Here is a 22,374-nt window from a genome sequence, read left to right on the forward strand (position 1 = left end):
GTACTCACAGGCTCATGGAGCTGCGGCGGAGGGAGCCCGACTTGCGCTTCAATGTGGTACACACCAGCAGGTCCGTGAAGAGGAAGAAGGAGCGATCCTTCTTCCCACCCACCGCCTTCTGCAGAGCGGTGGGAGACACCAAGGGGTTAACATCTGCTCCTCCACTGCTAGCGCTGGGAGCGGTCCCTGCCTCAGCTTGCCCACGTGCTACCTTGGCAGCAGGCTGGGATGTGTCCCATGACACCATCTGCACGGGGACTGGCCATGTTCTCATGACAGTGAAAGGGGACATGGGTGCAACGGCCATGTCGGCAAAGCCACAGGGTCCCACTCGTGGGTAAGCACCAGGGCCATGGGAACACCAGGCCCTCTGCAGTCTCCACCTCCAGCCTCCCTACCCACCCCTAGTCTGGGGCTATTGTGGGCTCTCCCTGCCACCTGCTTGCTCCCAAACCCATCTTCCCTCAAACTTGGGGAATTTCATATTTTCCCCATTGATCTGTCATTGATCCATCTGTCCACCCATCCATCCTCCCCACTGATCTGTCATTGATCCATCTGTCCACCCATCCATCCTTCCATTCTTCCGTCTACCATCCATCTGCCTGTTCTTTCCCTCCCTCCCTCCATTCTTCCATGCTTCCATTCCTTCATCCATCCTTCCACCCATCTGTCCATCCCTACAGAATCATAGAATATCTCAAATTGGAAGGGACCCATAAGGATCATTGAGTCCAACTCCCTGCTCCTTGCAGAACTACGTAACACTACACTGTATCACTAGGAGTGTTGTCCAGACACTCCTTGAACGCTGACAGGCTTGGTGCTGTGACTCTGGGGAGCCTGTTCCAGTTACTGACCACTCTCTCAGTGAAGAACCTTTTCCTAAGGTCGAATCTGAACTTCCCCTGATGCAGCTTCCATCCACCCACCCATCCACCCACCCTTCCACCCACCCATCTGTGGCCTCCCATGGGCACACGGGCATCCCATGACCCGCAATCATAGCTTCCCACTGCCCCATCTGGTGTGCTGTCCCATGGCCCTGACGGTGACAAGGGACCACCTCACTCTTACCACTTCCACGACCATCTCCTGGCGCAGGAACCTGCGGAGTGGAGCCTGGAGCTGTGGGAACAAGGAGGCTGGTGAGTGGGGAGCCCCAGGGGGGGACCCTCACAAGCTTTGTCCCTGTCCCTGCAGCCTCCCAGCTCAGAACTGGCACCTCAGCCCCTTCCCAAACCCCTCAGAGCCCACTAAGACCGAGTGATGATGGGGAAAGCAGGACCTGGAGGAGAAAAGAAGTGGCCCAGCTTGGCGTGACCCAGAAAGAGCAGAAATAGTTGCATTTCATGAAGGAGGAAAGACCAACCCCATGTAAGACCCCTGTACATACATCCTCCATCCCTTCGATGTGGGACTCGATCTCCTGCACGATCCGGGCATTCCTCTCCACCTCCTCTGCGCTCTTCATGCCCTTGTTGATCCTCTCGGCCACCTGCTTGATGTTGCGCTGGGCGTCGATGAGGAAAGGGTGGTCGGGGTGGTCCTCTGGTGTGTGCTTCAGCAGGTCCTACCACGGGGACACAGCTGGGACGTCACCACAGGCAAAGCTTGGGCATCAGCCATGCCATGACTACCGCGCTGCTCTGGTGCTGGGGATGGAAACCAGCCCCATGCAGGAATGGTGTTGCAAAGAAATGAAGTCTTGAGCTTTGGCCACCACCAGCCTTGTCTTTGCCACCTCTAAAGAGGCCAGCAGCTCCTGAGAGCACATCTTCACCTTGCACAGAAGCCTGAAATTCATCCCTGGAAGTGTTCAAGGCCAGGCTGGATGGGGCTGTAAGCAACCTGGTCTAGTGGAAGGTGTCCCTGCCTGTGGCAGGGGGGTTGGAACTGGATGGTCTTTGAAGGTCCCTTCCAACCCAAAGGCTTCTGTGGTTCTATAAAAACACATCCCCATCAGCCTCAGCACCAGGAAGAGTAACTTGGCAGGTGGAAACTGAGGCACAGAGCAGGTGGCACTGTAGCCGGTCCCAAAATGACACTGAAACGTCCAATCTCCCAGCAGAAAAATAAAGGGGAAGGGGACTGCACACCCATGGGGACATGCTGGGGGGGACAGCAGTGTGACAGTCCATCCCCAGGAGGGCAGAGCTGTGCGTATGCCCAGGGACACCGACTTTGAGTCAAGGCGTGGGAAAAGGGGCCAGGAGAGATGCAAGACCCCTAAAAGCTCCCGTTACATAGAGGTGAGGAGGAGCCGCGGTCTCACGCGCTCCTGGCATGGCACAGATGCCCTCCTGCCTGCACCCACCTTCACCAGCAGCTCGTATCGCGGGATCCTCTGCACTGGCTTGATCATCAGGTCGGACAGAGCCTGCTTCTCCTTGTTCTCCCGCATGCTTTGCTGCAAAACACCAGCGGGGTGGGGGGGCACAAGGACTGGCCCGTTAGGTGGGCCACAGCAGGGATCCAGCGTCCCACCAGCCCAGGACCTGGAGAAACACCCGTTCGGGGTCAAGGTGACTCCTTTTTACACCATCTGGAGTGACTCTGGTTCATCCCAACTTAGCATCTTTGCAATAAATCCAGAAGAAGGTGCGGGGAAGAATCCCAGTCTGACCATTGATTACCAGTTTACTCCCATTAACCCCGGCTCCTCCCCACCAGCAGCCTTGCACGTGGCTCTGGACCTTGGCCAGCATCTACAGGGAGAAGAACTAGGACCCACCTCCAGGAACTTCATGAATGCTGGCCGGGCTTCCTTGGCAATCCTGACAGCATCCTTGGCGTTGAGGAAGTTATCGATGTAGGCAGAGTAGATGTTCACCAGCACGTCCTTGGAGAACTGGGAGGGAATAGGAGAGGGGAGGGAAAGGGGAACAGGTCCAGCACAGCCATCCTGGGCAAGCTTGGAAGAAGCTACTCCAAGGGTTAATCCTGCATCGGGGCTGGTGCGGGGAGGGCTCACCCGGCGCCGCCCGCCCCCCTCGATTTTTCAGCCCTGACATTTCTGCTCCCGAGGCAGAAACTCCGAGCTGCAGACCCAGCCGGTCGCTGCAACATGCCGCCGTTACGCTAAGCAGACGGCGGGCCTGGAGATCGTCTCCTGTTCTCCATCCCAGGCGTGTTTGGCCCGTCCTTTAATCACTTCCCTGCCTCCTGCTCTGAAACTTCTCCTGCTGGGGCTGTGCCCAAGAGCGGGCACGCCGGCATGAAATCCGCCCTGCGAGGACCTACCGACTGCACCAGGAGGTCGCCCACTTTCTGCTTCTCGTGCCAGTTCTGCACGCAGTCGTGGATCTGCTCCAGGAACTGCTCGTGGTGCTCCAGCAGCTCAGGAATCTGGTCGAAGATCTCATCCACCAGCGATGGGTCGCACAGCAGCGAGTTCTCTGGCTGCTTCAGCGGCTTCATGTAACCCTGCAGGGCAGCAAAGGCATCGGGGTCCTGATGGATTTCTTTTCCCACCCCGCCTCAGCATGAAATTATCAAAATAAATATGGGGACGGGATGCATACTGCAGCAGGGGGTTCCCCCAGTGAACCCTGGTTTGTGGGACCCACCAGAAGGACCAGACAGTGCCAGGTCCCAGCAGGTTTTGCACCCCAGCCTCCCCCCTGGGTCCCATCCCACCTGCTGCATCCCCACGGCAGTGTGGGGACTGGGACAGGCCCATGCGAGGAACTGCCAAAGCACGGTGTCCTCTGTCCCCCAGCCACAACCTTGAGAAGCTCCAAAACTTTGCTGTCATGAGCTTGGTCGCCTCCATCTGCTACACAGCCTGACCTGGCTGGGAAATCAAGGCAGCATGACTGTGGGATCCAAAAGCTGGTGTGTTCCCAGTGGGATTTAGGGTGTTTGGGACCACGTGGGGCTGGAGCCAGCAGGGTGGATGCACTGGATCAAGCCCTGGAACACTTCACCCAGCAGACTCTCTTAGGAAACAGCCAACGAGCGATGCTCAAAGGCCAGCAGGAAAAGCAGATCCTCTGCAAGGCTGGGTGGGCAGCTCTGCTACAAAACCCCTTTCCTCCTGCCGTGGGGCAGAGCTGCGGGGAGGAGCAGTGCCCCCAGGAATGGAGAGCTGGATTTGCAAGGGATGCAGGATGAGGGAGGTCTTCTCAAGCCTTGTTGCTGCCACAGCCTGACTGGGATGGGGTGTTGCTATCCTTCAGGATGGTGGGAGGACTGTGGAGCCGAGTAGTGAGGACAGGGCCCACCTCAAGTGGCTTTGGACATCTCCATTCAAGCTGGCGAAGGAGGAGTCATCCCCCAAGAATGAGTTTCCTCAAGCTGATGGTGGGTACCTCATGGAGACCCAAGGTAGAAGGGTCAAATCCTTCCTGAGGCTCCTAACCCACCTCACCTGCCCTACTGTGGCAAACACTTCCAGCGGGAGCTGAGCTGGGCTGTGCCATGCATCCCCCCCACCATGAAACTGGGGGAGCGAGGACCAGATGGGGAAGAAGAGCATGGAGACAGCCCACGCCTCAGCACACAGGCAGAGTGAGCAGAGCTTGCCCAGGCACCATCTGGCTTGGCTGAAAAATGATGCTCCAGGATGCTCTTGGTCCCTGGTAGCCACCAATGCTACATGCCACTGGGCCATGTCCTGGATCCAAACACCTTATCTCAGCTGAGATGGGGAGCTGGGGGCATCTGGACCCTTATGACAACCCCCAGAAAGCCGGGTTCCCCTGGCTGCACCGTGCCAGGACTTGTCCTGTGGGTAAGAGCTCAGGCATTAACACTCTGTGGCTCCCACACGGGTCCAACCAGTCCCTCCGGTGGGAAACTGGTGAGTCCCAGCACAGCTGTCCTCTCCAACCAGCCTCATGTCCCACCTCAGAGGATGACACAGACCATGGGACAGTCTCTGTCCATGCCTAGACCAGCAGGGACACCACCCTTCCCCCAAAATAAGCTCTAGAGCCAGGGTCCTCAGTCCTCTTGTCCCTCCAAGACAACATCTGCACAACAGCAGCCTCAAAGGGCCCTTCCCTCCTGCAGCAACACTTGGCAGAGCACATCTGGGTCCACCATGGGGGCATACTCACGGGGGACCTAGGGGAAAAGCCTGGCTGGGTGTTGGGATGACGGGTGCCCCATGCCCTCGTGGACATGCCCAGCAGATGTCCTACAGGCACTGCTTTCTACCCAGCAGAGCAGAGCTCTTGATTTTTTTGGTGTTTCCACCTGCAGCGATGTGGTTGGACAACCCACACCTACGCCAGCAGTGACCTAGTCTCCAGGGCGTTTACCACCATTAACCTTCTGAAACAGCTTCATTAACATCTGAAATGTGGGGTGGACCCTCAGGCCAGGCTGTTCCAGGGGCGTTGGAACCAGCTCAGTAAAAAAAGAACCAAGAAAAACCCTTGGCCCATGGCTGCAGGTGATGACGCTGTGCAGAAAATGGGGGGACAGAGGAACGGGGGGTGTAAGGGGTCCCCCCCCCCCACCAGATAGCCATCAGCAATGGCCCAGGAGATGGGGCACACATGAGGCAGAGCTTTTGGTAGGCGAGTGCGGGAAGGGGCTTAGGGACACGACACCCGCCAGGTGACAACCCACCAGGAACATCACAGGCTTGATTTGGGGGACAGAGATGACCCCCACACCCTGCTCTTGACCTGCCACGCTGCTCCTACTCCCGGTCCCACTGTCCCCAACATCCCCACTGCCATGCGTCCCCAATCCACCCCCACACCACACCAGTGCTGGTAGAGCACCCGCAGCTGGGGGTCCGACTCGGGGTCCTGGGGGTGGTTTAAGCAAGGGACGGTTACACCGTGACGTGGTTTGGGGTGTCACGTCCCTGGCTGTGCCACGTTACCTGCATCAAGGTGCGCAAGGACTCCACGTAGGACTGCTCCGTGTCCAGCAGTGTCATGATGACGTGTTTCCTCATGTCCTGCCCGGGTGGGAAGAAAGACAAGATGAGTTTTGGGGTGACACGACGGTGGGGAGCTATGTGGCGGGTGTCAGTGCCGGCGTGGGGGCTCAGCGGGGAGGCTGAACGCCAGAGGAGCCCGGCTGGCGTCCAGCTCCCCTCCGCTCCCTCTCCACCCCGATGGAGGAATCCGGGAGGATTAGGAAGTACATGACACCGAGCGCACAGAGACGCCTGGTTTCCTCCGCGGCCGCGTCAGGAGCCCGCCCTGGATCTCACAGCCCTACATGGGTCGGTCCCGGCACCCTCCGTCTCTCCGGCGGCTCCGCTCGGGGCGGTCCCGTAGGAATTTGCCTCCCGCCCGGCACCCCAGGCACCCTGGCGCTGGGCTGTGGCCCCGCAGGAGGGGGATTAATGGGATGGTGGTGGGCTCGGGGAGGTGGCGGGGTGGGATGGTCCACCAGCCTTGGGAAGCAGATGGGTTGGGGTCTTCTTGGTTGTGGGGCTTGGAGACCCCCATCGCACACAGCACCCAGGGGGACACCCCTGCAGCTCAGCCTGGGGGCAAGATGCTCCAGAGCTCAGAGCGTGAGACACCCCAAAAGTTTTGGTTGCAGAGATGCTCCAAAGGTCCTGGTGCAATGACACCCCAAAAGTTTTGGGTGCAGAAGTACTACAAAGGTGTTGGGTACTCTGATACCCAAATGTTTTGGGTGCAGAGATACTCCAGAGGTGCAGAGATACCCCAGAACTTTTGCATGTGGATACACTACAGAGACTCTGGGTGTGAGACACCCCAAAAGTTTTGGGTAAAAAGATGCTCCAGAGACCCTGGGTGTGAGATACCCCAAAAGGTTTGGGTGTAGAAATGTTCCAAGGCCCTGGGTGCTGAGATGCCCCAGAAGTTTTGCATGTGTAGACTCTCCAGAAACCCTGGATGTGAGACACCCCAAAAGTTTTGGGTGTAGTGACCCTCTGCTGGCCCCAGGAAAGGAGATGCTCTGAGGTACTGGGTATGGAGACGGCAGTGGTCCTGTCCATGGAGACCATCCAAAGGCCCTTGGTGCAGGGACACCCCAGAGGCCGTGGGTGCTTGGATACCCCAAAGGCCATGGGTACAGAGATGCTCCAATGGACCTGGGCGCAGAGACACTTAAAGGGTCCCGTTTGTGGTGATACCTCAAAGCCCGTGGGTGCTGCGACACCCAAAATGCTATGGCAGATGTGGGGACACCACAAAGGCCCTGAGGACAAGGGCCCGGCAAAGGTCCTCGGTGCTCAGACACCCCAGCTGCCCTGCGTGCAGAGATGGCCCCCCTGGCCACCACAGCATGTTGGGACCAGGTTCCCCTGAGCCGCTGCTGTTACAGGGGCTGCTGGAGCCACCGAACCCCCATGTCCCCCATCTCACTGTGGGATGAGCCCACATCCCCCAGCCATGTGGAGGTGTGTCCCCTCCACTGCTCCCAGTGGGAACACTGTGCTGAGAAGCTGCTCGGCAAGCGCATGAGGAAGCTTCAGCTCAACCACCCTCACCACGGATGGTGGCCACCATCTCCCGAACGGTCCCCAGGGAGCAGTGGGGAGGGATCCTGTCCAGATCCTGCTCGGTGCTCAAGAACAGAGCTGTGCCTCAGTTTCCCCACTCACCCACCAAGCTGATATTGGACTTTTCAGCCAAGCAAGGAGGAAGCTGCTGTCTGGAGCCAAATATTACGGTGACGGGTCCACATCCACCCAGGAGATCTGTCCTCCCAAACCACGGCAATGCTGGGTCCTCAGGGACACCGGCTGAAACCTCCCCACGTCGCTGCAGCCTGAAGGTTTAGTAATGCTCTCAACTGCCCGATTAATTTGTTGTAATTACAGGCTGAAGGGCACCCACTGGAGGACGGGCTTTAGGGGTACAGAGCGCCTGTCACCTGCCCTGCCGTGCCTCAGTTTCCCCAACCCTTCCACAGCCTGTAGTTCCCCAGCTCAGTACGATGTTCCTGGCATTTTCCAGAGCCATTCCAGCTCAGAATCGAAGCAAAGGGCCAGATTGGAGAGCTGAACAGGCTCAGCACCACATGCCACACTGGGGATTTGCAGTGGTGCAGAGATGCAGGATGATGCCCAACTGTTGGCAAGGGAATTTTTTCCACCATTACGGCAGCAGTATTATCCCAGCAGGGGGACATTCCCTCTGGGATGAGCAGGAGCTGGGGGTGATGCACCATCCTGGCAGGGCTAAGCAGTACCCCGGTGCAGGCAGGATGCACCCCGCCACATCCCTTATCCTAGAAAAGCCTCTTCCCCTTGGGACTGATGTTGCTTTGGTCTCCATCTGCTCTCCCCAGGGACACCCCTGCCGCACCCCGGCCTCATCCTTCTTCCCCCGAGATGCTCAGCACCTTCAGGATCAGTACCTGACACAATGGGAATTGGGGCATTTCCCTACCAGCTGATGCCTCCGCGGTGTAAATCAGCACTGCGGGGGGGGTGGCGGTGATAGCTCCAGCCCCCCATCACCCTCTCCGGGCGGGAGTATCCCCCTTCTCCCCGCGATATGAAGAACCCTGGGGGCGGCGGGCTGAGGATGAGGATGGAGGCACCGTTGCCACGGCAATCGCGGTCCAGACCCCGCAAGTGTCGGGTTCTGCTGGGTGCACATGTATCCAAACATGACGCATCCATGCAACCCCCCATATAAGCCCCTCAAACCACCAGCCCCCCCTCCCCCCCCCGCCCCAGCCCCCCCGCCCCCCCACCCCCCCTTCATCCTTTTTCGCATCACCTCGGTACCACCACGACTGCCGCAACCCTTCTCCGGCAGCTCCTCGGCCGCCCCACCAAGCCCGGAGGCGGCAAAGGCCGCGTCGATGCCGTCCCCGATGTCTCGCATGTCCTCCAGCGCGATGGTGAACTGCGCCAGAGTCCTCACCATCTGCAGCATGCGGGTCCCGGGGGTCGGTCCGTCCCACGCGGCCCAAGGAATAAAAAATGTGTATATATATATATATATATATATGTATATATATGTATATACCCCCAGGTCCCCCCTTTAAACTAGCTGAACCGCTGTGCTGGGATGCAGCGAGGAGGAAAATCAAATAGAGGAGCTATTTATATCGATAGAATTCTCTCTGTGTATATATATATATATATATAAAAAAAAAAAAAAATCCGAGCCCTCCCGCAGAACGGCTGCAGGCTGCGTGCAGCAGGCGTGCGCCTGCGTCCGTGGCAGCACGCGGGTCCCCGGCCCCGGGTGCTACCGAGGCACGGGCAGGCGGGAGCAATCGGAGACGGAGGCAGAGCTGTGCCCACACACGCACACGGAGGCAGGCAGGGCCGGATCCTGCTGCGGGGATGCTGTTGGAGAGGCTTTGCTCAAGGAGGATGCTGCATGGGGGGGGGTGTGTGTGTGTGATGCTTTCTTGAGGAGTGTGATTTCGGGGGGGGGGTGCATGCGCATGCAGATGATGCTGGGTTGGGGTACTCGGCATCCTTGGGGTCTCCATCCCCATCAACTGGGGGGGGGGAGGTGTCACTGGGTACCATGTCCCCCTCCTCGACTTGGCAGACAGGGAAACTGAGGCACGGAGTAAGCCTGTTCCCCAGCACACCCTCCCCTCGGCATCCACATCCTTACTTTCCACATCCTTACTTGCCCGGTGATGCGCCCTGCCCAGATCCCTTTGTAAGGCTACCTTCCTGCTTCGTTAATTAAATCTAATTAGCCGCTCACCCCGTTTCCACAGCAACGGCGTGCAGCAAGGCTGTGTCCTCCCATTGCAGCCAGTAAATTTCCTCTTGATAATGAGGATGATAAGCATCCCACCCTGAGGGGGGGGCCGCGGGGGGGGGGGGGGGGGCGGGGAGGGGGCGCATCCATGGCACCTCCATCCCGCCCACTCCCCCCCTTCCCCCATCAGGGTCTATGGCAGAGAATGGCCAACTCAGTGCATATAATGAGAGGGGAGGCTGCAGCAGCCTTAAATACACACGGGTTCTGGGATCAGGGAGGGGGAACTTGCAGCACCCGTCACGGGCATGATGGGTGCCTGTGCTGCACCCAGCGCAGCTAATTGCATTAGGGGTAAGGAGGCTGTTCGCAAGGCACCACCTCCTGCAACTCCTTCTGCAGTACCATGGTTGTCCCCAGCTCATTTTTGTTCCAGTTCTGGACCTGTCTGGGTTGCAACCCTGGACCCATCTGGGTTGCAATCCTGAGCTCTTCTGGGATCTAATCCCAGACCCATTTAGGTTGCAATCCCACACCCACATAGGCTGCAACCTTGGGCCCATCTGCATGGCAATCCCAGACCCATCTGGGTGTCAAACCCTGTCCCAGCAGGGTTACAGCCCTGGGCTTGTCTGGGCTGCAATCCCGAACTCAGTTGCAATCCTGAGCCCATCTGCATCGCGATCCTGGACCCATCTAGGTTGCAGTCCTGGGCTCTTCTGGGATCTAATCCCAGACCACTTCTGTTGTAAACCCTGTTTTATTTGGGTTGCAACCCCAGACCCATCTGGGTGGAAAATCCCTCACCCGTCAGGGTTCCAACCCTGGACCCATCAGGTTCCAGTCCCAGGCCATCCTGAGTTCCAGTGGCCGAGCTGGGTTGCAGTCTTGGACCCATTTAGGTTGCAATCTGGGGCCCATCTGGTTTCCGATCCCAGACCCATTTGGGCTACAATCCCCCATCTGGGCTGCAACCCCGCATTTGGGCTGCAACCCCAGGCCCATTTGTGTTGCAATCCCCAGACTCATTTCTGTTGCAGTCCTGGGCACATCTAGGTTGCAACCCCAACATTTGGGTTGTAGTCCTGGGCCCATGTGGGCTGCCACCCTGGGTCCACCTGCATTGCAATCCCAGACCCATTTCTGTTGCAATCCCACACCCATCTGGATTGCAAATCTGGACCCATTTGGGTTGCAGCCATGGGCTCACCTGGGCTGCGGTCCTGGGCCCGTCTCGGTTGCAGCGCTCGGCTGCTTTGGGTTGCAACCCCAGTCCCACTTGGTTTGCAGTCCCGGGCTCATTTGCGTTCCAGTCCCAGGCCCATCTAGCTGCAATACCAAACCTATTTCTGTTGCAATCCCAGACGCATCAGGGCTGCATCCCCTGGCCACCTGCACTGCAATCCCAGACCCATCTGGGTTGCAGTTCTGGACCCATGTGGGCTGTAACTCCAGAGCCACCTGGGTTGCCATCCCAGACCCACTCGGGTTGCAATCCTGGGTCCATCTGTGTTGCAGTCCCGGGCTCATTTGGGTTGCAATCCCCAACCCATCTGGGCTGCAATCCCAAAGCCGCTCCTGTTGCAATCCTGGACCCACCAGGGCTGCAAACCTGGGTCTGCCTGCATTGTGATCTCCGATCCACCTGGGTTGCAAACACAAACCCATTCCTCTTGCAAACCCTGCCTCACATAAACTGCAACCCCAGGCCCAGCTGGCCTGTGACGCAGTGACGCTGCAACGCTGTGACGCTGCAGTGGCGACCCGGCTGCACCGCCTGCAGCAACGCCCTCCAGCCCTCCCACGGGATCACCGGTCCCTGGGGCGAGCAGGGGGATCCCTCCATCTGCAGAGGGTCCGTCCCACTCCCCAGACACCACCCTTGAATCAATCCCTTCGCTTAACACAGCATTTCCCCCCCAGCAGCTTTGCAAGTAGATTCTCTGGTGTCTACTGTTAAGGTTGAGCTTTCTGCTGATGAGTTTAAAAACTTCTCTCAAACCCACCCAACCTCTTCAGGTGTTATCAGGGAGCAATGATGGATGGAGAAGGGTTAAGCCTGTGACCAGGGAAGGAGCCAGGCCGGATCCTGCTGTGCATCCAGGGGCCCAATGGAGGTCATCTTGCCAGCACCCAGGAAAGAAAAAGCCGGAGCGATGCCGGCCATCCCTGCCGGCCGCTGAGCCTGGACCCCCCTGCACGCGGCCCGCAGCCCACAGGAAATTCCTGGGAGTGTTTGGCCACTCCAACAGCGCTGCCTATTTTTAGGGCCATCTAAAATATGAGCCAGTTATTTTTAGCAGTGCGGCTCTTTGTAAACACCTTTAGATTTCCTTTTGGATCAGCCTTTTTCTTTTTTTTTTTTTTTTTTTAACCTGTGTGTTTCCTCCCCAAAAAAAGCCCTAACCCTCCTAGGAAAACCATCCTGATCCCTTCGGATGGAGCCAAGGGGCTCATCCCCCATCCCAAAGGCTTGTGCCAGCATCGTGAGGATGCTCCTGAAAAGCCAAAGCTGGAGCAGATCCAGCACTGGGGATTCAGGGGGTGATTCAGCAACACCCCAAACCCAGGATGGAGGGCTCAGAGAGGGGTTTTCCCCCAGTTTTTCCCTCCAGCACTGGAAATACAACCCCACTTGGACTCCTGAAGATGAATGGGAGCTCTAGCTTGCTCTGTTTTATTTTTTAATAAGCCTCTGGGTGCAAATCTATCATTTTGCTTTTCCCCGTCTGGGCATAGCAATGCAGGAAGAGCTTGAGCATCCCCAGGGATTTTAAAACATCTTGAGATATTAAAAAAAAGGACCCGGCAAATTGTGTCCTGCCTCCACCCCCTGCAGACAAAGAGGCGTTGTTGGAGGGAAGTCCTAAAAACTTCCTTTTTTAAAGAAAAGTGGGGGTTTAGATGAAAGGGAGAGCAGGGCTGTACATCCATGAGGAATCCCAGCCACCATGGCAACCTCTGGCCCTTAGCCCAGGCTGAGACCGTGCACACATCGGTGCATGTAACGATGCTGCTTGCAGCCACTCAAGGACTCCCCTCCAAACCCTCCTGCTGCCAGGAACTGGGTCACTGAAGCTGGGAACGTGCGGGAGGGTGTCACACAGGCTGTCACCACCTGGCTGGGATGCTAAAATTACATCCCATGGGAGGGGGGATGTCTGTATCCCTGGAGATGCTGTTTCACCCTGAAATTCCCTTCCCAGACCCGCAACAAGCATCATTTCTCCAAGGTCAGTGATGTAACAAGTTGTGCCAGGGCTCAGCCATACCCTGGGTGAGCTGTAGCAGGGATTTTGACCCTGAGACCTTGCTTTGGGGCAAAAAAAATCCAGTTTTTGGAAAAATCTGCAGTGTTTTGGACCATTCTGGGAGTAGGATTTGCCTCTTGGGGCTTTCTCAGTTCACCCTTCCTGCAGCTGCTGAAGGAGGGGCTAGCCCTGCTTCAAGCAAAATTTTTCCTACCCCTCCAAAACATGCAAAATTTTAAAAAATAAATAAATAGAGGGTTGTTGTTCCCCCCCCCCCCCCCATTACAGCTTGTACCCATTGATGCTGGCTCCTGATGCTCCGCATTGCTGGGAGTTGGAGGGAGGGATTTTCTAGGGTCTTGTAGCATGGTTGTGCTAGGAGCAGCCTGAATCTTGTCACCTCCTTGAGACCCCCCATTCCCAGTTTGGAAAAAAACTGGGGGGAACTGGGACTTCTGCACCTTTTCTTTCCCTGGATGCTTCTGGGGCAGATCCCACTGGAGGGAGCTGGGATATCCCAGCGGGAGCCACTGGCCCATGGGGAGAGTCCCCTGCCCCAGGGAGCCTGCAGTGCATGGCCAATACCCAAGCTTAACAATTTTAACGCACCCTTGGCTTTATTTCTACCAAAGCCCTGGGAAAAAAAGGCTCAAAACCAAAACCAGATCCACTTCCATCCATCCTAACGCGATGAGCAAACACCTCTGCAGCAAAAGGCATCATCCCAACACATAAAACTTGCTCGCACAGCTGGAAAAAAACCTGGCTGGCACCATCATCCAAAATAGGATGACACTATTACACCCAATCCTGTATTTCCTCAATCACTTGGTTTCTGACAGGAAAATCACTTGGAAAAAAAATCACATTATCTCTTCTCAGGATGCTTTCCAGCCAGATGTTTGATTGGGTTTTGTAGGGCTTTCAAGGCAAACCCATCCAGCCTTAGCCTCGGGATAAGTGATGCTCAGCTGTATGTCCCACAAAGCTCTGTGCCACAGGGGTGGAGGGATGACAGCCACCACACAGGGGAAGACCTTGCTTTGCTGGGTACCAGCCACTGCCATCCCTGAGTACCAGTCCCTGGCATCCTTGGATACCAATCACCTCAATCCCTGCGCACCAGTAACCCCCATCCCCAGTACAAGCCACCCCATCCCTGGTGCAAGTTCTCCCCATCCCTGAGCACCAGTCACCACATCCCTGAGCATGCCGCTCTGTCCCTGGATACCAGTCTGTCCATCCACAGTATCAGCCACCTCTATCGCTGGGCACCATTCACCCTATTCCTGTGCACCAGCCACTGCCATCCCTGGGTCCCAGTCTCCCCATCCATGGTACCACTCCCCTCAGTCCCTGGGAACCAGCTCCCCCAGTCCCTGGGAACCAGCCACCTCCTTTCTCTGACGTGACACAGGACATGTCACCCCATCCCTGGGTATCAAATCACCTCCATCACTGGTACCATCCACCTCTATCCCTGGGCACCAGTCAGCTCCATTCCTGGGTACCAGCTGCATCTGTCCCTAGGTACTACTCACCACCATGTCTGCATACCAGTCATCTCCACCCCTGCTAACAACCACCTCCATGCTGGGTACCAGTCAACCCACCCCTGAGTACCAGTCATCTCCATCACTGATACCAGCCACCACCATCCCTGGGTAACAGTTGTCTCCATCCCTGGATGCCAGTTATCTCCATCCCTGGTTACCCGTTACCCATCCCTGGGTACCAACCAGCACCATCCCCGAGCACCAGTCACCTCCTTCCCAGGGCATGTCACCCGATCCCTAGGTGCCAGCGCCCTCCACCCCTGGGACCAACAGGCCCCATATCCTGGGGAAATCATCTTCCACATCCCAGGGGAACACAAGGACCTGTGCCACAGAAGAGGGGCCATGCCCGAGCCAGGCTGATGCCGTACAGCATCACATCCGGGGCTGCATCCCCTCCCCGCCCAGCCGCTCGCTGTTCTCCCACGGGTAAGAAAAGTCCGAGCCGCTTTCCAAAGCGTAACTTCTTGAAAGGAAATAGGAGCATAAATCAGCAGCTCTGATTCAGCTCTGCTTCGGTTACTAATAATACTCCAGTGTTTATTCGCAGTCCTGGGGCTGGAGATATTTGCTTTTCCCTTGGTCGTGGTTTTTCCCAGGCTCCCAGCTCACAGAGAAGCCTTGATTTGTTCAGGGATGCTCCCATGGAGAAACCCAGTGGCACAACCGCCTCCGGGATGGGGAGGAAGAGGAGGAGGAGGAGGAGGAGGAAGAGGAGGAGGAGGAGCAGGAGGAGGAGGAGAGCTTCAGCCCCAAACAGATGCACCGAGAATTTGGTTGTTTTCTTTGACTTCTCGGTTGTGGTGATTCATCCCAGGAGGACACAGCCTGGCTGTAATTCTGCTTTTTAAGTGTGAGAAAAAAACAGGAATAAAAAATACAGGAGTCGGAGCAATTTTTTCAGGGCAGGGCAGAAAGATGCTGGGCATCCCAGTGCCGTCCCGGGGAGCAGCAACGGCAGTGCCGAGTGGTGCCGGTGGGATGGGGAGTGGGGAGATGGCGGGAGGCTCATTTCCAGAAGCAACAAAAATTCATCCTCTAAACACGTTGTGGGGCTTTTCCCATGGGATTTTCACTTGAAATCAGGGTTTGCATCACTAGTGCTGGGGGCGCAAGGGGTAGTGCCCCCCCCTCCCCCCCCCCCCCCAGATATGAGGCTCAGAGTCATGCTGGCACATCGCAGGGCACCCTCCCTCCACTGCTAGCAGCACCCCATGGGCCCCCCCACCCCCCATGCCCCCCTCCCACCCTACCTGCAATGCCCGCCCTGATTTATCTCCCCGCCCCACCACCATCCATCCTCTGGTGCATTTGCAGAGCCCTTGCAGAACTCGTGTTGCAGTGGTCCGGGGCACAGCGGGGGGCTTGCTGGCCCCCGTTTGCAGCCAGCCTTTGCCGAGCCCTAGAGCAGCTTTCACCAAATATGGAAGGTTTTTTTTGCCTCTGGTTTTCGGCACGCAGGCCGCGGCCCAAGAGTGCAGCTTTCCAGATGCTGAGGTCAGCCGCGCTCTTCTCTCCCTCCCTCCTCCACTGCCTCCTGGCGCGCTTGGTCCCGCGCCTGCTGGGCGAGGGTAACGCTGCCCCCCAACTCACCAGCATCCCTCGATCTCCCCTCCCCAGCGTCCTCTGCTGCTGGCACAAGCCGTAGCCTGCGTCCCACAGCACCTCAAAAGAAATAGTTACTGGGATTCTGGGGGGAGAGGGAAGCTGGGGAGAAGGGTGCCTGATGCTGGCACCTGTTGGCATCACCACGAGTCGCAGCACGGCACAAGTGGGTAGGAGGTGCTCTGGGTGGCTGGTGGCATGGGATGTGGATACAGGTGAATGGGGTGCAAGAAAACTTGGGGTACCCAGGAGGGTGCCGGCCTGGCACCCATGGGGTGATGGGCACCCAGGAGTTGATGGGGACCAGGAGCCGATGGGCATCAGAAGCTGATGGGCACCCAGGAACCGCAGGGCACCAGGAATGGATGGGCACCCAAGAGCCAAAGGGCACCAAGGAGCTGATGGGTTCTCAGCATCCATTTGGGCATCAGGAGCTGATAGGCACCCAGGAGCCAATAGGCACCAGAAACCAGTGGGCACCTGAAAGCCAAAGGTCATCCAGGAGCCAATGGGCACCCAGGAGCTGACTGGTACCCAAGAACTGATGGGCATCCAGGCCTCCATGTGGACCCAGAATTCTGGAGGCACCAGAAGCCAAGAGTTATCCAGGAGCCAAAGGGCGCCCAGGAGTTGATGGATGCCCAGAAGCTGATGGATGCCCAGGAGCTACCCCGGAGTCCACAAGCACCCAGGAGCTGACAGGCACCCAGGCTCTAACAGGTACCAGGAGTCCATGGGCACCGTAAATTAACAAGCACAAAGGAGCTGATGGACACCCAGGAGCCAACAGACACCCAGGAGCTTATTATGGGCATCCAGAGTCCATGGCACCCAAGAACTGAGGGATGGCCAGCATCCAACAGGTACCCAGAAGTCCATGGACACTCATGAATCCACACACAACTGGGAGCTGACAGACACCTGGGAGCTGACAGGCACCCAGGAGCCAACAGGTACCCAGGAGTCCATGGGCACCCCGAAGCCAATGGGCACCCAGAGTGCATGGGGATGCAAGAGCTGATGGATTCCCAGGATCCAATAGGTACCAGGAGTTCATGGACACCTATGAGTCCATAAGCAACCACAAGACCACAGGCACCCAGGAGGTGATGGGCACCCAGGAGCCAACAGGTACCAGGAGTCCATGGGCACCCAGAAGACCCTAAGGACCCAGGTGCTGATGAACAACCAGGATCCAAGTGGTACCAGGAGTCCATGGGCACTCAGAAATGCACAAGCATCCAGGAGTTGACAGACACTCAGGAGGTGCTGGATGGATGCTTAGGATCCAATGGGTACCAGGAGTCCATGGGCACCCATGAATTCACAAGCACCCAGGAGCTGATGGACACCAAGGAACTGATGGACACCCAGGAGCTGATGGGCACCCACAGGTCCATGAGCACCCAAGAGCTGATAGGCACCCAGGAGCCAAGAAGTACCAGGAGTCCATGGGCACTCACAAATCCACAAGCATCCAGGAGCTGGCAGATGCCCAGGAGCTGATGGGCACCCAGGAGGCAACAGGTACCCAGGAATCCATGGGCACTCAGGAGCTGATGGACATACAGGAGCCGGGAGCCCCGAACAGCCCATGCCGTGCCCCTGCCCTGGCCCTCCTCATGCCCCCTGCCTGGATCCATGTCCTTGGCAGCAACCTGGGTGCAATCCCCAAGAGACAACCCCCTTTGTGCCCATGCCAGCCTCCATCCGCAGCATCACCACGCCCCACGGACAATCAGCCCCGCAGCACCCCATGCTCAGCTGGTCCCCTCACCCAGCACAGCTGCAGCTGGGGTAGCAGGGAGCTGGGGAACACACACACACCATGGACCTCACCAGAAACACCCACATCCCATGTCACATCACAGCGAGGGGAGAGGTGATGCCTCCTCTGTCATGTCATTGTCATGGCAGCATCCCAGGGCTGGGGGGTTGTCTGAAAAAAGGGCGTTTCAGCATCTACTGACCTGTGCCGGGTTCGGACGACCAAGGGATGAGTCCCCTCTCCGCTTACTGAGGCTGTGAGCCATCTACATCCCATCTCACCAGGCTTTTGGGCAACCAAAAAAAACCCAAAAGGACCAAAACCGATCCCCTACCGCTTGCGATGGTGTTTCTGCTGAGGGGTCAGGATGAAACCCTTCCGAAAAAAAAAGAAGCACGAAGAAGGATGCCAAATCAGGGCAGGCCGATGAGTCTGCTGCTACTCCAGCTAAAAAAAGCAGGAAACCATATCCCGGGCTTGGAGATGCCAATCTTCCCATGCAAACAACTCCCTTCTTGTTTTTTTTGGAGAGTACCAGAGGGCTCAGGAACAGGCAGTCACAAATAGCAACTCCACGGCACCGCTAAGGAAATGTTCTCCAGCCCCAGGAACCATGCGGGGATGTTGGTGTCCCCACATCAGGATGGTGGTTTCTCCAGAGGGGACCTGGTGACGGTCGTCCACCCATCAGGATGGTGACTCCTCCAGGGGGGACCTGGTGGTGGCTGCCCCCGCATTGGGATGGTGGCTTCTCCAGAGGGGACCTGGTGGTGGCCATCCACACGTTGGGGTGGTGGTTTTTCCAGAGGAAAGCTGGTCGTGGACACTACCACAAATGTCCTTTTCCCAGCACATCCATGCAGAGACATCCTAGTGGTGTTTTGGATGTCACCAGTGGGGTGGAAGGTGGTGGTGTCCATGCCCTGGTTCCCCTGGACATGCCGAGCGGCTCTGGGACATCACAGGACATGGGGGGTCCCACAAACCCAACATGTTCCAGTCATCAACCCTTCTACCCCTCAAATTAAAGAGATTCAACTTAAAATCACCTACATAAAGCACAGGGGGACATGCAGCCTGGGGGCAACCTCCATCTGTAACCAGGAACAGTGGTCATGGAGTAACTGGTACCAGTGCAGGCAGGAACTGGGCAGACGGGGACCAGCCCCCCGTCCCCCAGAAGCTAAGCAGCTCTGATGGGAGTTTGCATGAAGAGTGAGTTACTGGAATATTTTTACCCAGATGCTGATTTTTGTTCTCCCTCCCATTGGCCGGGCCGCAGTTCCCAAAGACCCAAAAGCAAACACGCTATTTTTAGAGAAGAGTTCATTTACTGGAGCCATTCCCTTTGAAATTCCTCACCCATCCTCTCCATGGAAACGGAGGGAGCCCAGAGAAACAGCCCCACTGGGACCAACCATCAGAGCTTTAAAAAGAGCTACGTTGAGGGAGAGGGGGTGGAAGTGGCTGACTTTTCTTCTCTGGACACATCCTGGCCTGGAAACACCATGGTGGAAATCACAACATTTCTGCTTTAGTGGGTCCTGTCTGGACCCACTGGGTTTGATGCTTTCAGGAGGAGATGTCCTGGAAGATGGAGCATGCTCACTTTGAAAATCATGTGTGTATAGCTAGTGGGGCCTTTTGTCTTGGACGGGTGGTGGAGATAGGTGGAGGGGGATGGGTGGACAGAAGGGCTGAATGGGTGCATGGAGATGCATGGAGATGGGTGGAAATGGATGGAGATGGGTGGAGACGTACAGATGGATGGATGGAGATGGGTAGATGGGGATGGATGGGTAGATGGAGATGGGTAGGTAGAAATGTATGTATAGGTGGAGATGGGTGGATGGAGATGGATAAATTAATGGAGCTAGATGGATGGAGATGGGTTGCTAGAGATGGAAGGAAGGACAGAAGGAGGGAAGGAAGGAAGGGAGTCTCTTTCCCCACTTTCCAGGGAAAGCCCTGGGAGAAGGAGAAGAAACTGTACAGACCAAGCCCCACTGCTGCCCCATTGCATCTTTCCTCCATGTGATGACATCACCTTCTCCTCATCCTGAATGTAGAAGTCCCTGCCGCAGCTCCAAAGCTGCAGAACTGCCCCATTGGGACCTGCCTGCACCACAGAGGTGACAAAGGTCAGCAACGAAGTCACAGCAAGGGGAGACCTCAGCACATCACCCCTCTGGTCCTTCCCATCACATAGGGATCAGTGTTCACGGGAAACTCCCACTTCGGAAATATCCCTGGGAAAGGTTCTAAATCCCATATCCCTTGCAATGATGGACTAATGCTGCTGCAACAAGACCCAGGAAGCTTTGAGCCTGCATCCCAGCTGAGTTTGGCAGGAGGGTACCAACGATGCACATGCATATCTCAGAGATGTCGACCTGCTGCTTCTCCTGCAAGAGTAGGTCGGAGATCGAGGCCACCTCCCCCGAGCAGAAGCTTTGGAAGTGTGCAATTTTGCATGGAAAAGCCCCGGCACGAAGCTCCGTGCATGCATGCATGCAGGGTGCAGGCAGGCTGCCCAGAAATGCAGAGCAGCCTGTGCAATGTATACATGGTGATGGTGCAGCCCTGCACCACCCCTGTGCATTGCTGGGTGTGTGTACCAGGAGCACCAACGTGTCTGTGCACCCCCGCTCACAGAGCACCCAAATCTATCCCTGCACCCCTGCACCTGCACCCCAGCACCTGGGATCTCCCTGTGCAGAGGTGCAGGTGCACAGTGTCACCACTCATCTCCCCATGCACCCCTGTAAGTGCAAAGAGCACCGAAGATCTCCCTGTGCATCCTTGTGCACATGCAGACCAGCACCACGAATCCCCCTGTGCACCCGTACACATGCCAACTGGCACAACCCATCTCTTCACGCATCCTTGTGCCCTTATGCAGCCTCGTACCAGCACCAGAGACCTCCCTGTGCACCCCTGGCACCAGGGATCTCCCCATGCACCCCCTGTGCGTGCAGACCAGCGCCAGGAATCTCTTTATGTACCATTGCACATGCACGCTGGCACTGGAATCTCCGCGGGTAACTGCACGTGCATGCCAGCATCAGAGATCTCCCTCTGGACCCCTGCACATGCACCCCAGCACCAGCGACCTCTCTGTGCACCCCTGCATGCACACACCAGCACCACAGACCTTCCCGGACCGGGATACACGTGACAGCAGCACCCACGGATTTCCCCAAGTCCCTCTGCAGCGCACCCCTGCAACCAGGGTCCTCCCTGCGTATGTGTACCCCTGCCCAAGCATTCCTGCAACCAGGGCCGCCTCCATGCACCCTTGCACACGCACCCTGTGCCAGCAACCTCTCCATGCACCCCCGCACCAGGGATCTCCCTGCACACCCCTGCATGTGCACCCCAGCAGCAGGGACGTCCCTGTGCAGGATGCGTGCGCACACCGGTACCAGGGATTTCCCTGTACAGGGATGCACACTAACAGCAGCAGCACAGATCTTCCAGTGACCCCTGCACGTACACCCTTGCACCAGCGCCCCAGCACTGAAGAATTCTCCGTGCACCCCTGTCCTAGGGACCTCCCTGTGCACCTCTGCACAGGCACACCAGCACCAGGGATCTCCCTGTGCACCTCTGCGTGTGCACTCCTGCAACCAGGGTCCTCCTGCACGTGCACCCCTGCACCAAGGACTCTCTTGCACCCCTCCTGCATGTTCACCCCTGCACCAGGTACCTTCCTAAGTACCCTTGCAAGGGCACCCCTGCACCAAGGACCTTCCCATGCACCCCACAGACCTCCCTGTGCAGGGATGTGTGGGCACACCAGCACCAGGCACGTGCCTGTACAGGGATGTGCATGGACAGCAGCACCAGGGACCTCCCTGTGCACCCCTCTGTGTATGCACCCGAGACCTCCTGCATGTGCGCCCCTGGACCAGGGACCTCCTCGTACACCCTTGCACATGCACCCCAGCACCTGCACAGGACCATGGGTCTCTCGGCAGGCTGGAAGCGCAGATCACGCCGAGCCTGTCCCAGCCTCCCACCCTCGCTGCAGCCACGGCGCCCTGCCAAGAGCCTGACCTTTGGGCCAGGCGGCCGTGGGCCAAGGCCAGCCCCCGGCACCGAGCTCAGCCCAGCACTAACCCTCTCACTCCAGGGCCGGATCCTGCCCCACGGCCACCACCACAGGGCACCCCCCACCCATGGGGTGCTACCCTGAGGTGTTTGGGCTCAAAGGATCTGTATCCTGGCTAAACCATCCCCTCTGCTGGAGTTTACTGCCTGATTAATAATTAGAGTCTTTTAATCAAAGTGGGGGTAGGCACTGCGGATAAGGCTCAGTGCTAAAGGCGGACAAGGGACAAGGAGCCAGGGGGGTGGCTTTGGGTGACACCAGACATGCCCTCTGCATCACCCAAGGGCATTCAAAACCCTGGCAGTGGGGAAGGTAAGGGGGCAAAACGGGCAGGGTCAAGGGGATTTTCGAACCAGGGAAGGGGCCAAAATGGGCAGAGTTAAGAGGATTTTGGCACCAGGGAAGGGACTGGGCAAAAATAGGTAGAGATAAAGGGATCTGGGCTGGTTCACCT

General features: G+C 57.3%; 1 protein-coding gene across 1 annotated transcript in view; it reads right to left on the reverse strand.

Annotated features, from left to right (window-relative positions):
• Window positions 1-22,374, reverse strand: part of ARHGEF17 (Rho guanine nucleotide exchange factor 17) — a 36,234-nt gene that overhangs the window by 6,796 nt on the left and 7,064 nt on the right. Inside the window, 8 exon segments of the mRNA XM_037377952.1 lie at window positions 9-118; window positions 1,078-1,128; window positions 1,397-1,573; window positions 2,318-2,410; window positions 2,735-2,851; window positions 3,244-3,426; window positions 5,843-5,920; window positions 6,361-6,391. Coding sequence (XP_037233849.1) covers window positions 9-118; window positions 1,078-1,128; window positions 1,397-1,573; window positions 2,318-2,410; window positions 2,735-2,851; window positions 3,244-3,426; window positions 5,843-5,920; window positions 6,361-6,391 — 840 coding nt within the window.

Source organism: Falco rusticolus, chromosome 2 (genome assembly GCF_015220075.1).
Source record: "Falco rusticolus isolate bFalRus1 chromosome 2, bFalRus1.pri, whole genome shotgun sequence".
Lineage (NCBI taxonomy): Eukaryota > Metazoa > Chordata > Aves > Falconiformes > Falconidae > Falco > Falco rusticolus.